At 35.0% G+C, this 12656-nt stretch overlaps 2 protein-coding genes across 2 annotated transcripts; both read left to right on the top strand.

The window, feature by feature from the left end:
* Positions 1 to 519: 519 nt before the first annotated feature.
* LOC103839002 (glutamine synthetase cytosolic isozyme 1-3) lies at positions 520 to 2673 on the top strand. The gene is made up of 7 exons (XM_009115471.3): positions 520 to 679; positions 951 to 990; positions 1072 to 1175; positions 1268 to 1423; positions 1506 to 1797; positions 1902 to 1955; positions 2124 to 2673. The coding sequence occupies exons 1-7, from the start codon at positions 606 to 608 to the stop codon at positions 2466 to 2468; spliced, it is 1065 nt and encodes a 354-aa protein (XP_009113719.2). The 5' UTR covers positions 520 to 605; the 3' UTR covers positions 2469 to 2673.
* A 240-nt stretch (positions 2674 to 2913) lies between these two features.
* On the top strand, positions 2914 to 5341 carry LOC103841149. Its single transcript, XM_009117674.2, has one exon. It carries the CDS (start codon positions 3789 to 3791, stop codon positions 5283 to 5285), a length of 1497 nt encoding a protein of 498 aa, XP_009115922.2. The 5' UTR covers positions 2914 to 3788; the 3' UTR covers positions 5286 to 5341.
* The last annotated feature ends 7315 nt before the right edge of the window (positions 5342 to 12656 follow it).

Here is a 12656-nt window from a genome sequence, read left to right as displayed (position 1 = left end):
TCTTTTTTAAATTATATTTTCAGATTTTGGATAATTTTTAGTATTATTAATTTTAATCAATTATATTTTCAGATTTTGGATGATTCTTACTATTATTAATTTTAATCAATTATCTAATCAAATAAATTAAAATTTCGTTTTTATTTTTTAATTTATTTATACATTTTATTCATTAAAAGTATAAACGATATTAACCGCTCTAACTTTTAACGTGAGAACTCGATTCCAAAAATTTACTTCGCAAATAATAGTATAGATATAGATTACATATATGTAAATATTGTTGTCATAATCTGTATCTAAATCACATGAGATCTTAACTGAAACAATATAATAATACAAATTAATTATTTAAAATGCTAAAAGATAAATATTAGTATCACACAACAAAAATTACCTTTTTTTTTTTTTTTTTCATCTCACACAACAAAAATTACCAATTTACTAGAATCATGTATTGACCACCGTAAATATCTGAAAAAAAAACAAAAAAACAAAAATAGCTCTATAAACACTCGAATAAGTTTTAATGATCGTCTTCCCTAAACAACACTGATTAATTTTAGTATTTTTTTTTCTCTCGTATTCTCCTCTCAGACGCAGCCATGTCTCTGCTCTCAGATCTCGTCAACCTCAACCTGTCCGACACAACCAAGCAAATCATCGCCGAATACATATGGTTTGATCTACCTTCATCTCTGTTTATCTCTCACGACAATTCTCATTATCTCTGTTCTTACTATTGCTACGTCCAGAGAGCTTTGTCTTTTTTATATTTGTTTTGGTACCGATCTTTTATGTGGTTGGTTTGAACACGATTCGTTTCACTCGGTTAACGCTCTCATGCCATGCGGCGATGAGATTGACGTGTACAAACATAAAGCTTGTCTCTTTTTTCTTTGTCGTCTTCTCGGTTTGTGATGTTTTTCGTGTGTATTGTAAATGAACAGGATCGGTGGATCTGGAATGGACATTAGAAGCAAAGCCAGGGTAAGTCGATACTCTGTTTTCTTGCTCTGTTCTTACTCTGTTTCTTGTATGGTTGATCTGTTTTTGTTTTGGTTTATACAGACACTCCCAGGACCAGTGACCGATCCATCAAAGCTTCCCAAGTGGAACTACGACGGATCAAGCACCGGTCAGGCCGCCGGAGATGACAGTGAAGTCATTCTATAGTATGTTCTTCCATCATGTCTATATACAGCAAGTAATATGAAATAAAAACACATCTTGTCTTAATCTTGATCTTGTTTTGTTTCGTTTATAGCCCTCAGGCTATATTCCGTGATCCGTTCAGGAGAGGCAACAACATTCTGGTGATGTGTGATGCTTACACGCCGGCCGGTAACCCAATTCCGACCAACAAGAGGCACAACGCTGCTAAGATCTTCAGCAACTCAAAAGTTGCCTCTGAGGAGCCTTGGTACTAACTCTCCTCCTTCCTCTTCTTGGACTATATCACTCTCTGCTCATCATTTTAATTATATACTAAAACTCTTGAAAAGGTATGGGATTGAGCAAGAATACACATTGATGCAAAAGGGTGTGAACTGGCCCATTGGTTGGCCTGTGGGTGGCTTCCCTGGCCCACAGGGACCGTACTACTGCGGCGTGGGAGCTGACAAAGCCATTGGTCGTGACATTGTGGATGCACACTACAAAGCCTGTCTTTACGCAGGTATTAGCATCTCTGGTGTCAATGGAGAAGTCATGCCTGGCCAGTGGGAGTTCCAAGTCGGTCCTGTTGAAGGGATTAGTGCCGGTGATCAAGTCTGGATAGCTAGATTCCTTCTCGAGGTAATAATCTACTTAACCAGTTCCGTTCACATTACATGCTTCAAAATTTTATTTTATTTTTAAGCATCAAAATTTTGCTCATGGGTCATCTTTTCTTTTGACAGAGGATCACTGAGATCTCTGGTGTAAACGTCAGCTTCGACCCAAAACCAGTCCCGGTTAGTGTCTCTCTAGTGCTCTTTATGTGCAATAACTAGAGTGTTGTTGTAACTTTTTTTGTTATTTTTGCTAAATTATATTCTATTAAAATATTTTTTTTTTTTTTGCTAAAATTTGGTTCTATTAAAATTGTTGTAACTTGTAACGTATTGTTGTATGGGTTTCAGGGTGATTGGAACGGAGCGGGAGCGCACTGCAACTACAGTACGAAGACGATGAGGAACACTGGAGGATTAGCGGTGATAAAGAAAGCGATAGAGAAGCTTCAGGTGAAGCACAAGCAGCACATTGCTGCTTACGGTGAAGGCAACGAGCGTCGTCTCACGGGCAAGCACGAGACGGCAGATATCAACACGTTCTCATGGGGAGTGGCGAACCGTGGAGCTTCGGTGAGAGTGGGACGTGACACTGAGAAAGAAGGCAAAGGTTACTTCGAGGATCGTAGGCCAGCTTCTAACATGGATCCTTATGTCGTCACTTCCATGATCGCCGAAACCACAATCCTCGGTTAAGTAATCAATACGCATTTTAATGTTTAGTTTTTTCCTTAATTTGCGGATTTTTGTGCTTGTGGTTGCACTACTAATAATTATTATCATGCCCTAGTAGGATTCACGTGTTTTATGTTTTTTTTTTTCATTTCGAATAATTAAATAAGGAATTCTTATGGATGAAATTTAAACAAAAGAATGTATTATTAGTGATTTTTTTTGTTGATGTGGTTGAACTTGTTAGGGATAAGATTTTGTGATTATTGATAACATAAGAAATTAATAAGAAATAAAAATAATAATCCAAATATTAATTCCGAAAACGCAGGAGTGGTGGAAATTGAATATTAGGTGGTAAACACCGTAATTAGCGTCACGTGCTCTGTACTCCTGGGTCCTAATCCCATGCATTAAAGTTCGCGACTAACTTTAGGTGAAAAAGTCAAATCAACTTTGCTACTTTAAAATTTAAGTTATACCTAGGTGAAAAAAAAATATGTTTTTTTTTTAAATTGCCAATGCTAAATATTTATTTAATATGTATTTTGAACTTAATAATTTGTAGTTTACGTGATCAAACTAATTTAACTATTGTCTTAAACAATAAATATTGTCTCGTGTTGTTTTGTTTTTTACTATATTATTTTAAGTAATTATAATTTTTTTATTGAATGCATTTTTTTAAGAAAGAGAAAAAGTAGTAAACTTCTTACTACAAATCTAATTTCCCCATTTTTTTATGGTTATTCCACGAATAAGCCCAATACAATAAACATTTAATTATTATTTTTAATGTTAATTTCATATTTTGATTATACACTAATATGTTGACCTTTGAAATAAGTTATTCATATAAATGGACTATGTATTTTTGTAAATAAAATTTGATATATGTTATTCATATAGAAAAATATTAAATTCTGAAATTAGTTATTATATACTCCTTCCGTAGATAAATTATTAATGATCACTAATACACTTGTTTTAAAAAATAAAACATCAAATAAAATGTAAAAATGTGAATGGTGAAACTTTATTGGTAAAAGTGTAAAACAAAAAAAAATGATAAATAAAATAAATTATTATTATTTTAAATATGTGTGAAGATGTTAGAACATCAATTTTTATATACAGATGAAGTATATAGTATAAATGGATTACTATTTTGATAAGATTGATATGCATATTAATTTTAATAATAAATTGATTTTATTTTAATTTTATTCATTAAAAATAAATTAAATATGTTCTTTAAATCAATGTCATCTTTAAGAAAGAGACATATTTATTATCAACTTGTTATTTTTCTCTCTTTTAGAAAGATTCCAAAGTGCCTAGAAAATGAACGAAAAACGGTTACATGCGATTTCAAAGGCGATTCGGTTACTTTTTGGGGTTCTGACGTCTTTCCGACTACTGCTCGCCGATCTGGCGACCATCTTCTATATTCTCGGAAGTGGGGAATCTTGGAACTATACACGAACCCATTTCCTGACGGTTATCCCCACGATCTGGTGGCAAAATTGTGATGAAATTTCAATTCAACTCCTACAGAACAGAGCCTATTTAAAGGAATTCGGGGCTCTCCTGTGGCTTCACAACATCTTCTTACTAATACCTTCTATTGTATCTACAAAAGTAATGGCAGAAAATATTCGTAGAGGAATGCAAAACATCAATTTGGGCGCTGAAGATCCGCCGGTTCAGTTACCAGCGAACGTCGTCAATGAAGCAGCGGCCGGTAACCGGTTTGTCTTAATTGGCAGACCAACGATCCCTAGGAGACAGAACATCCGCTCAATCATTGCAACTCTGCCTCGTAACTGGGGCCATGTTGGTGTCTATGGAAGATTGGTTGAAGGACGCCGATTCCAATTTGTTTTCCCGTCGGAGGAGGCTCTTGAAATGGTATTACGGCGTGGACCTTGGGCGTTTGCAGACCGTATGCTCATCCTGGAACGTTGGACTCCAAATTTCAACCCCCTGATGCTCAATTTCATTCCTTTTTGGATCCAGATCCGAGGAATTCCTTTCCAGTTCATGAGCCAAGATGTGGTGATACATATTGGGCGGGCTTTGGGAATGTACATAGAGGTTGACTATAATGCTGATGCTGCGGCTCGAAGGGACTACGCTCGGGTGAGAGTGAACTGGGATGTTGATGAACCTCTTCGGTTTCAAAGACAATTTCAGTTTACGGCAGGTATTAATACACTGCTGCGTCTCACCTATGAGCGCTTACGGGGTTTCTGTGAAATTTGTGGGAGTTTAACCCATGATTCTGGCGCTTGTTTGATCCAAAACGGAGGGATTCCTCAAGATGGGGGAGATGATGACAGTGAGGGCGATAATGATGAGGATCAGCCGGCTGTAAATCATGGGGTTATTATTGAAGAGGTGAATGAAGATGAAAGGAATGAAGCGGTGGATGTAGAGCAAGAGGGGATTGGAAATGTTCAAGAGGAGCAAGTGGAAGGCCGTGAAGATCTGATAGAGGAAGCTGAAGAAGAAGATGACCTATGGAATGGTCATACTCTGCCTAATCTGTACTCTGATGAGCTCAACACCGAGGAAATGTTCAACCCAATCAACCCGTTTGTTGATGGATACGATGGAAGGGAGGGTCTAAAGAGGAAAGCTTGGATGGCTGAGGCAGATCACAACAAAAGCAAATTCTCCTCTGTTGAGCAAGGAGAGTCTAGTGGTGCAAGAAGTGTGAAGCGCAAGACAAGAGGAGATGTGACATTGGAAGAGACTACCTTTTCGGCTGCTACAGAGGATGAAGCTGACACTACAGTGGGAGGCGCGGTGGGCCCTGAACCACCACTGCCGCCATGAGGACAACCTGTTGGAACTGTCGAGGATTGGGCATAGACTCGACAGTTCGACGCCTTAAGGAGATCAACAGGTTGTATCTCCCGGACATCGTATGCTTGTCAGAAACAAAACAGAATGATGACTACATCCGTGATGTTGGAGCTCAGATAGATTTTCTTAATTATGTTTCAGTGCCGCCTATAGGATCTAGTGGTGGGTTAGTTATCTTTTGGAAGCAGCATGTACAGTTTTCAGTTTTAAGTCTATCTCCCAATTTAGTAGATTGTAAAGTTGATGGCAATGAAGGTTCTTTCTATTTTACCTTCATTTATGGAAATCCAAATACTTCTTTGCGTCACTATACTTGGGAAGCTTTGGAACGAATGGGGATTAGTAGACGGAACCAACCATGGTTGTTACTTGGTGATTTCAATGAAATTCTTGGAAATCATGAGAAACAGGGTGGTAGAGTGCGACCTGAAATTTCATTTCAAGATTTTCGCACAATGATTCGGCATAATGACTTAACAGATGTAAGATCAGTGGGAAACAGATTCTCATGGGTTGGGCAGAGAGGTCAACATCAAGTTCAATGCTGCTTGGATCGTGTCATGGCTAACTCTGCATGAAACACGCTCTTCCCAGCTTCAGAGAATGAGTATTTGGAGATTGGTGAGTCTGACCATCGACCTATGATAACATACATTGGAGTTGAAAAAGAACAGCCCAGAAGAACATTTCGCTATGATAGTAGAATGAGTATGAAAGAAGGATTCAAAGACTCAGTACAAAGGGGCTGGAATGGTATGGGACAGGCGCAGTTTATACAGTTGCCGTTAGCTCAGAGGATCAGTAGATGTCGGCACCATATTGCAAGATGGAAAAGAAATAACAGAAGCAATGCTCAAGAATGTATCTCGATCCTTCGAGCCAAGCTAGATAAAGCTGTCAGTGATAATAATGCAACCCAACAAGAGAAAACGCATTTAAAGGAGGAATTAGATCAAGCTTACATAGATGAAGAAGTTTTCTGGAAACAAAAAAGCAGAATCCAATGGCTTAGAGCAGGGGATAGAAATACTTCCTTTTTTCATGCCATTACTAAAGGAAAGAGATCCAGAAATACGATCACATCGATCCAAGATGAACATGGAGTAATACATAGAGGCCAACAGAGTATTGGAAGAGTTGCTCAGGATTACTTTACCTCCCTCTTCTCCTCCTCACCAACAGATCCAAGCGTCTATGATAAAGTTTTCTCTGGATTCACAAAGAAGGTTACCGCTGAGATAAATATGGATCTTACATGAGAGGTAACAATAGAAGAAATTCAGGAAGCTATATTTGCTATAGGTCCACATCGTGCTCCTGGTCCAGATGGTTTTTCTGCAGTTTTCTATCACCAGTTTTGGGATGAGCTAAAGATAGATATTATTTAAGAAGTCAAGCAGTTCTTTGATACTGGAGAAATAGACCCAGCATTGAATCACACCAATAACTGTCTTATCCCAAAGGTCTACCCCCCCACTGGAATGGCTGAGTTCCGTCCCATTGCTCTATGTAATGTTGCCTACAAAGTTATATCAAAGATTCTGGTCAACCGCATGAAGAAACACTTGGCTGGTTTAATAACAGAGAACCAACAAGCGTTTATACCAGGAAGAATTATTACAGACAACATCATTGTAGCTCATGAAGTGTTCCACAGTCTCAAAGTAAGGAAGAGGCAAGCTTCATCCTATATGGCAGTTAAAACAGATATAGCAAAAGCTTATGATAGATTGGAGTGGAGATTCCTTGAGGAAACAATGATCAGAATGGGTTTTGATACACGGTGGATCAAGTGGATAATGGCATGTGTGAGTAGTGTCAGCTTCTCTGTTTTGATTAATGGAGCGCCAGAAGGTCATATTGTACCAGAGAGAGGAATCAGGCAGGGTGATCCACTCTCTCCATATATATTTATACTTTGCGCAGAAGTTCTTTCCCACATGATGAACAGAGCTATGGAGGATCGATCTATATTAGGCGTGAAAGTAGCCCTACAAGCACCACCGGTTAATCATCTGTTATTTGCAGATGATTCCTTATTTTTCTCACTGGCTAATCCAAGAGCAGCAACTAAGCTTAAGAAAATTTTATCTGAGTATGAGGCTGCTTCAGGGCAATCAGTTAACCTCAGTAAGTCTTCTATCACGTTTGGCAGTAAAGTATCAGAGATAGTTAAATCTCGCATGAGGAATATTTTGGGGATACATAACGCTGGTGGAATTGGAAAGTATTTAGGAATGCCAGAACAATTTGGAAGAAGTAAAAGTGATATGTTTGCCTACATAGTGGATAGAGTTAAGTCAGTAACTCAGGGGTGGAGTAAAAAATATCTTTCTCATGGTGGCAAGGAAGTGTTACTTAAATCAATAGCATTAGCCATGCCAATCTTCTCGATGAATGTATTCAGATTACCAAAGGAGGTGTGTGAAGAGATCAATGGTGTGCTTGCGAAATTTGGGTGGGGTAATACAGATAAGAAGGGTATGCATTGGTATGCATGGAAACGAGTTAGTGTACCTAAACGAGAAGGAGGACTTGGATTCAGAGATCTACAAAACTTCAACCAAGCATTATTGGGTAAACAGGTCTGGCGTATTTTGCAGCATCCAGACTGTCTTATGGCTCGAGTTATACGAGCTCGTTACTTCGCAGATGGCAATATCCTCGATGCAGTTCAGAAACGGAAAGCTTCTTATGCATGGAAATCAATTTTATATGGGAAAGAGCTTGTAAAGCAGGGGCTAAGATATGTTATAGGAGATGGCACTCTGACTAATCTGTGGACTGATCCATGGCTACCAGTTCACCCTCCAAGGCCACCAAGAGCTAGAGATGGAGTTCCTTTGGTAGGAAAGGTGAAAGACCTGATACGATCTGATGGGAGAGGATGGAATGAACAAAAACTACACGACGTGGTTGTGGAAGAGGATATAGATAAAATACTTGGAGTCAAGATCTTCTCCAAAGCTCAGTGGGATCTACTTGGCTGGCATTATAATGAGGATGGGATCTATTCAGTTAAATCCGGATATTGGCTATCTACTCATCTACCAACAAATGAACTCATACAACCAGTTTATGGTGATGTGAATCTCAAGAAGAAGATTTGGGCAACGAAAATGCCTCCGAAAATACATCATTTTCTTTGGAAAACTTTATCACGAAGCCTGGCAACAGGGAGCAATTTAAAGAGAAGACATGTTACTAATATGGATCAGTGTCTGCGATGCTGCCAAGGTGAAGAATCAGAAAAGCATATATTATTTGATTGTATATATGCTCAATCTATTTGGAGGGCGTCAGGTATTTCTAACTCGATAATAATGGATCCAAATGCTACTCTGGAAGCGAAAATGGAAGTGTGTCTACAGTGTTGTTCTTCCTCTACACTGTCTCATTTACAGAACCTACCTTTGTGGGTCTTGTGGCGTATATGGAAGAGTAGAAATATTCTTCTCTTTCAGCATAAGCATATAAATTGGAGAATTATATTGATGCAAGCCCATAAAGATGCACAGGAATGGATGAACAACCAAGCTACGGTTGATAGTAGAGCAGGAGTAAGCTCGGCCAGAGGGACATACAGAAATAGAAGGAATGAATGGAGAAGACCAGATACAGGATGGATAAAGTGTAATGTTGATGGTTCTTTCACCAATTCAAACATCCCAAGCCGTGCTGGATGGGTGATTAGAGATTCAAGAGGAGTTTATCAAGGGGCGGGACAAGGTATTGGTCAGGTAGTTAGAAATCCGTTGGAAAGCGAACTGCAGGCGATCATTATGGCAATGCAAAATTGCTGGAGTCATGGATATAAGAAGATTATCATAGAAGGGGATTGTCAAAAAGCTATTCACCTCCTTAACAGAATTGGTCTATGCTTTCACTCATATAATTGGATACGAGAAGCATTATGGTGGAAACAGAAATTTGAATCAGTGGAGTTTCAGTGGATAAACCGAGAAGGAAATAGGGTTGCAGACAAACTGGCGAAAAGTGATATATTTAATCATAGTACATTTTGCTTTCATCATTATGTCCCAAACTCAATTACTATGCTTTTGCATAATGACTATGTAATTTCCAATTGAAATAATAAATCAGACGTTATAAAAAAAAAAAGAAAGAGACATATTTTTTGGTGTTTGTCATTAATTTTATGATTTTCGGTTGAGTATAGAATAAACAGATGAGAAGTATATATACTTGAAAATAAAATCTAGGTTCGAAAAGATGATATTGTTTCTTCAAAGATTAATTAGGAGGTAATGGTGGAAGCCCACTTAGTCCAGCGGTTTGATCAAAAGTTCATTAATACTTCTATATTATAGGTTTGAGGTTCAAACCACATAAAACATAAATTATGCAGATTATAAAATAAAAGGGTTACAACAGATTTTCATCATGGTGTTGGACGTATCATCGGACATGAATCTCATAGGATAGTTCAGAGTGGCACATTCAAACATGCATTCTCGTATAGTGATAGAATTGTCAACTATCAATTGTGTATGTAATATTTCTCATTGATGTAATGCATAATTAATCCAACGTTAAAAATATAATATACCATTTAAAAAAAAATTACAAGTATATATATGATAATCAATCCTATTATTTGCTTACATCTCAAGAGGAGTGAAATATGGTAACTACTTTTAAATTAGTTAAAAAAATTCATAGAAATAATTTGATTTTAAAATATCAATTGGATAGTGTTATTTTAGTTATGATTTTTAATTGATTGGATAACAATTGAGAAATATTTTGTTTAGTTATAAGAGATTATGATGTATCTTAGACATTTAGACTATCTATACTATTATTTGCGAAGTAAATTTTTGGAATCGAGCTCTCACATTAAAAGTTAGAGCGGTTAATATCATTTATACCCTTAATGAATAATTATATAAATTAGTCAAAAATAAATACGAATTTCAAATCAATCTGATTTAAAAAGTGATTAAAATTAATAATAAATCGTTTATACCCTTAATGAATAAATAATAAATTAGTCGAAAATAAAAACAAATTTAAAATATATTTGATTAAATAAGTGATTAAAATTAATAATAATAAGAATTATCTAAAATATAAATAATTAAAAACGAATTTCTATTAATACTATTATATTTATATATTTATATTAGATAATTGACTATAAATAAATATAATAAAATTTTCAAAAATAAAAATATGTTTTAAAACATAAGATAATTCTTAGATATATTCTGTTATTATCTGAAAATAATATTTTATTATAAAATTTATAGTTAGATATAAAAAAATATAATTAAATGCTAATCAAATAAATATATTTCTAAAATATATGTGAATGTTTTTAAAATTTAACACAGCAATAAGCATATATATTTTGATAAAAACTAATGAATATATATTAATAATATTTTATTTATATGTTTTATTTGATAATTAACTATACGTAAATATAATAAAACTCTCATAAATAAATTATATTTTTAAAACATAAGATAATACTTAAATATGTTGTGTTTTTATATGAAATCATATTTTTTACTATAAAATACAAAGTTTAATGTTTGATTATCTTTTTAAAAACATAATTAATAATTTATTATGTTGGTTTTGATTTAATAATTATAAACAGATAAATATCTATAAGAACACTATGCCCGTATATGCGGGCAGAGCACCTAGTGTAACATATATGTAGGGATGCAAGCCTAGAGAATAAGTCTACCGAAATACAGTAATAATATTTACCTTAATAAGCTATTGTCGATTTTAGAGTCTTTTGGTAAGATAATTTATGTTCGTTTATTTTCGAATGATTACCAATAAATTAATTTTCGGAATTGGTAATGGCAACTATATTGGTGGTTCATATTTGAAAAAAAAATCAATTACTAATTAGAACAAACCTAACACGTGATCTTAGCTAAGTAGAGTCTCATAATAGGTTGTAATTAAATTAACTAAACACCTATAATCAAGGAAGCAAAAATCCATTCAAACTCAATGGCAATCTCTTGTAAATATTAAGAAAAATTCAGGGTTAATTACTAAATGTACTTCTATTTTAATAGATTAGATAGATAATAACATGTATGTAGGAATTTACCTCTATAGCTATTAGTAGTTTATTTATAATATTAAGTTACATAAATTTAACTATTAATGGTGTATTGTCCAAGGACAATCATCAGATGGCAAAGAGGTATTTATTTACTAAATAAATTATTTTAATTAACTGATTATATAGTTTAATTGACTAACCGGTATAAATGTTTTAGCTTTATGCAATATGGACATGTTGTTTACATATGCATATATAGGTACTAGGGTCGGCCCGCCCTACGGGCGGGATATTAGTTAATTTGATATTCACTAAATGCTCGAGTTGAAATTTGTTTTAAGATTCAAGAATTTGGTTATCTCTTATGTCTTACTTATTAGTATGCGGTGGTATAGTTGTTTTTCGATTATTCTTGTTTTGGTATTGTATCAAATTAACTAATTGTCCAACTCATAATTATAGATGTACAAATGTGGATTTGTGATAAAGTTTGATGACAATACTGTTTTTTTTTTTAATTTTTATTCATAGTGGAGTGTGCATGTATCAGAAAGAGGCCTATAGCAACTTTTATGTTTTTGTGTATGGATTTTAAATATATATTATTTTGTATAATGCATACTTGCTCTACAACATTTGCTTGTAGACTAAAAAAATTGTTTTCAATATTTTTAAAAGAGAAAATATTTAGTCTAGAATATAATATGGACATATGTATTGACTATATATAGAAGTTGAGTGTTATTTTAAAATGACATATGTATAGAGATTTTTCAACCATTACTTCACTGGCACAAAACATTTATAACTGTAAATACCTTCATTTAAAAGGAAAACTAATAAAAGCGTGTACAACAAATGTATTTTGATATATATTATATGCATCAAGTTATAAAGGTTGAAAACATTGCAAAACTGTTTGGAGCAAAGTTTTTAACTTCACGATCTTCATCTTGACGTCAGTTCAGTGTCGGCTCTGGCCACAAGCAGAAGAAGCATGAGCTTCCAGCTGACACGATAATAAGTATTTTCGCGGCCACATACTTATAAAAAGTGACTTTAGCCTAGTGGTTCTAAGAGAAATTACCAGTGCCAGAGGTGTTGGGTTCAATTACCCTTAACTGCATTTATTTATTTTGGCCCTAAATATAAAATGGGACACATGTCACTCCCAGAACGCACGAATTGATGACGTGGCTTCACGGGAGAGAGGCGAACATTTCTTTATATATATAGATTCCGAGATCAGCTCATGATGCAAAAGTTTTAGCACTAGCAATGGA

Source organism: Brassica rapa, chromosome A01 (assembly GCF_000309985.2).
Source record: "Brassica rapa cultivar Chiifu-401-42 chromosome A01, CAAS_Brap_v3.01, whole genome shotgun sequence".
Taxonomy (NCBI): domain Eukaryota; kingdom Viridiplantae; phylum Streptophyta; class Magnoliopsida; order Brassicales; family Brassicaceae; genus Brassica; species Brassica rapa.
This window is presented reverse-complemented; position numbering and strand designations above follow the sequence as displayed.

What these genes read in the sequence shown, in the direction of transcription:
- LOC103841149 (XM_009117674.2), top strand. Translation starts at nt 3,789, where the DNA reads ATGAACGAAAAACGGTTACATGCGATTTCAAAGGCGATTCGGTTACTT.
- LOC103839002 (XM_009115471.3), top strand. Translation starts at nt 606, where the DNA reads ATGTCTCTGCTCTCAGATCTCGTCAACCTCAACCTGTCCGACACAACC. An exon ending in ATCATCGCCGAATACATATG is followed by an intron (nt 680 to 950) that starts GTTTGATCTACC and finishes GTAAATGAACAG; the next exon opens with GATCGGTGGATCTGGAATGG. An exon ending in ACATTAGAAGCAAAGCCAGG is followed by an intron (nt 991 to 1,071) that starts GTAAGTCGATAC and finishes TGGTTTATACAG; the next exon opens with ACACTCCCAGGACCAGTGAC.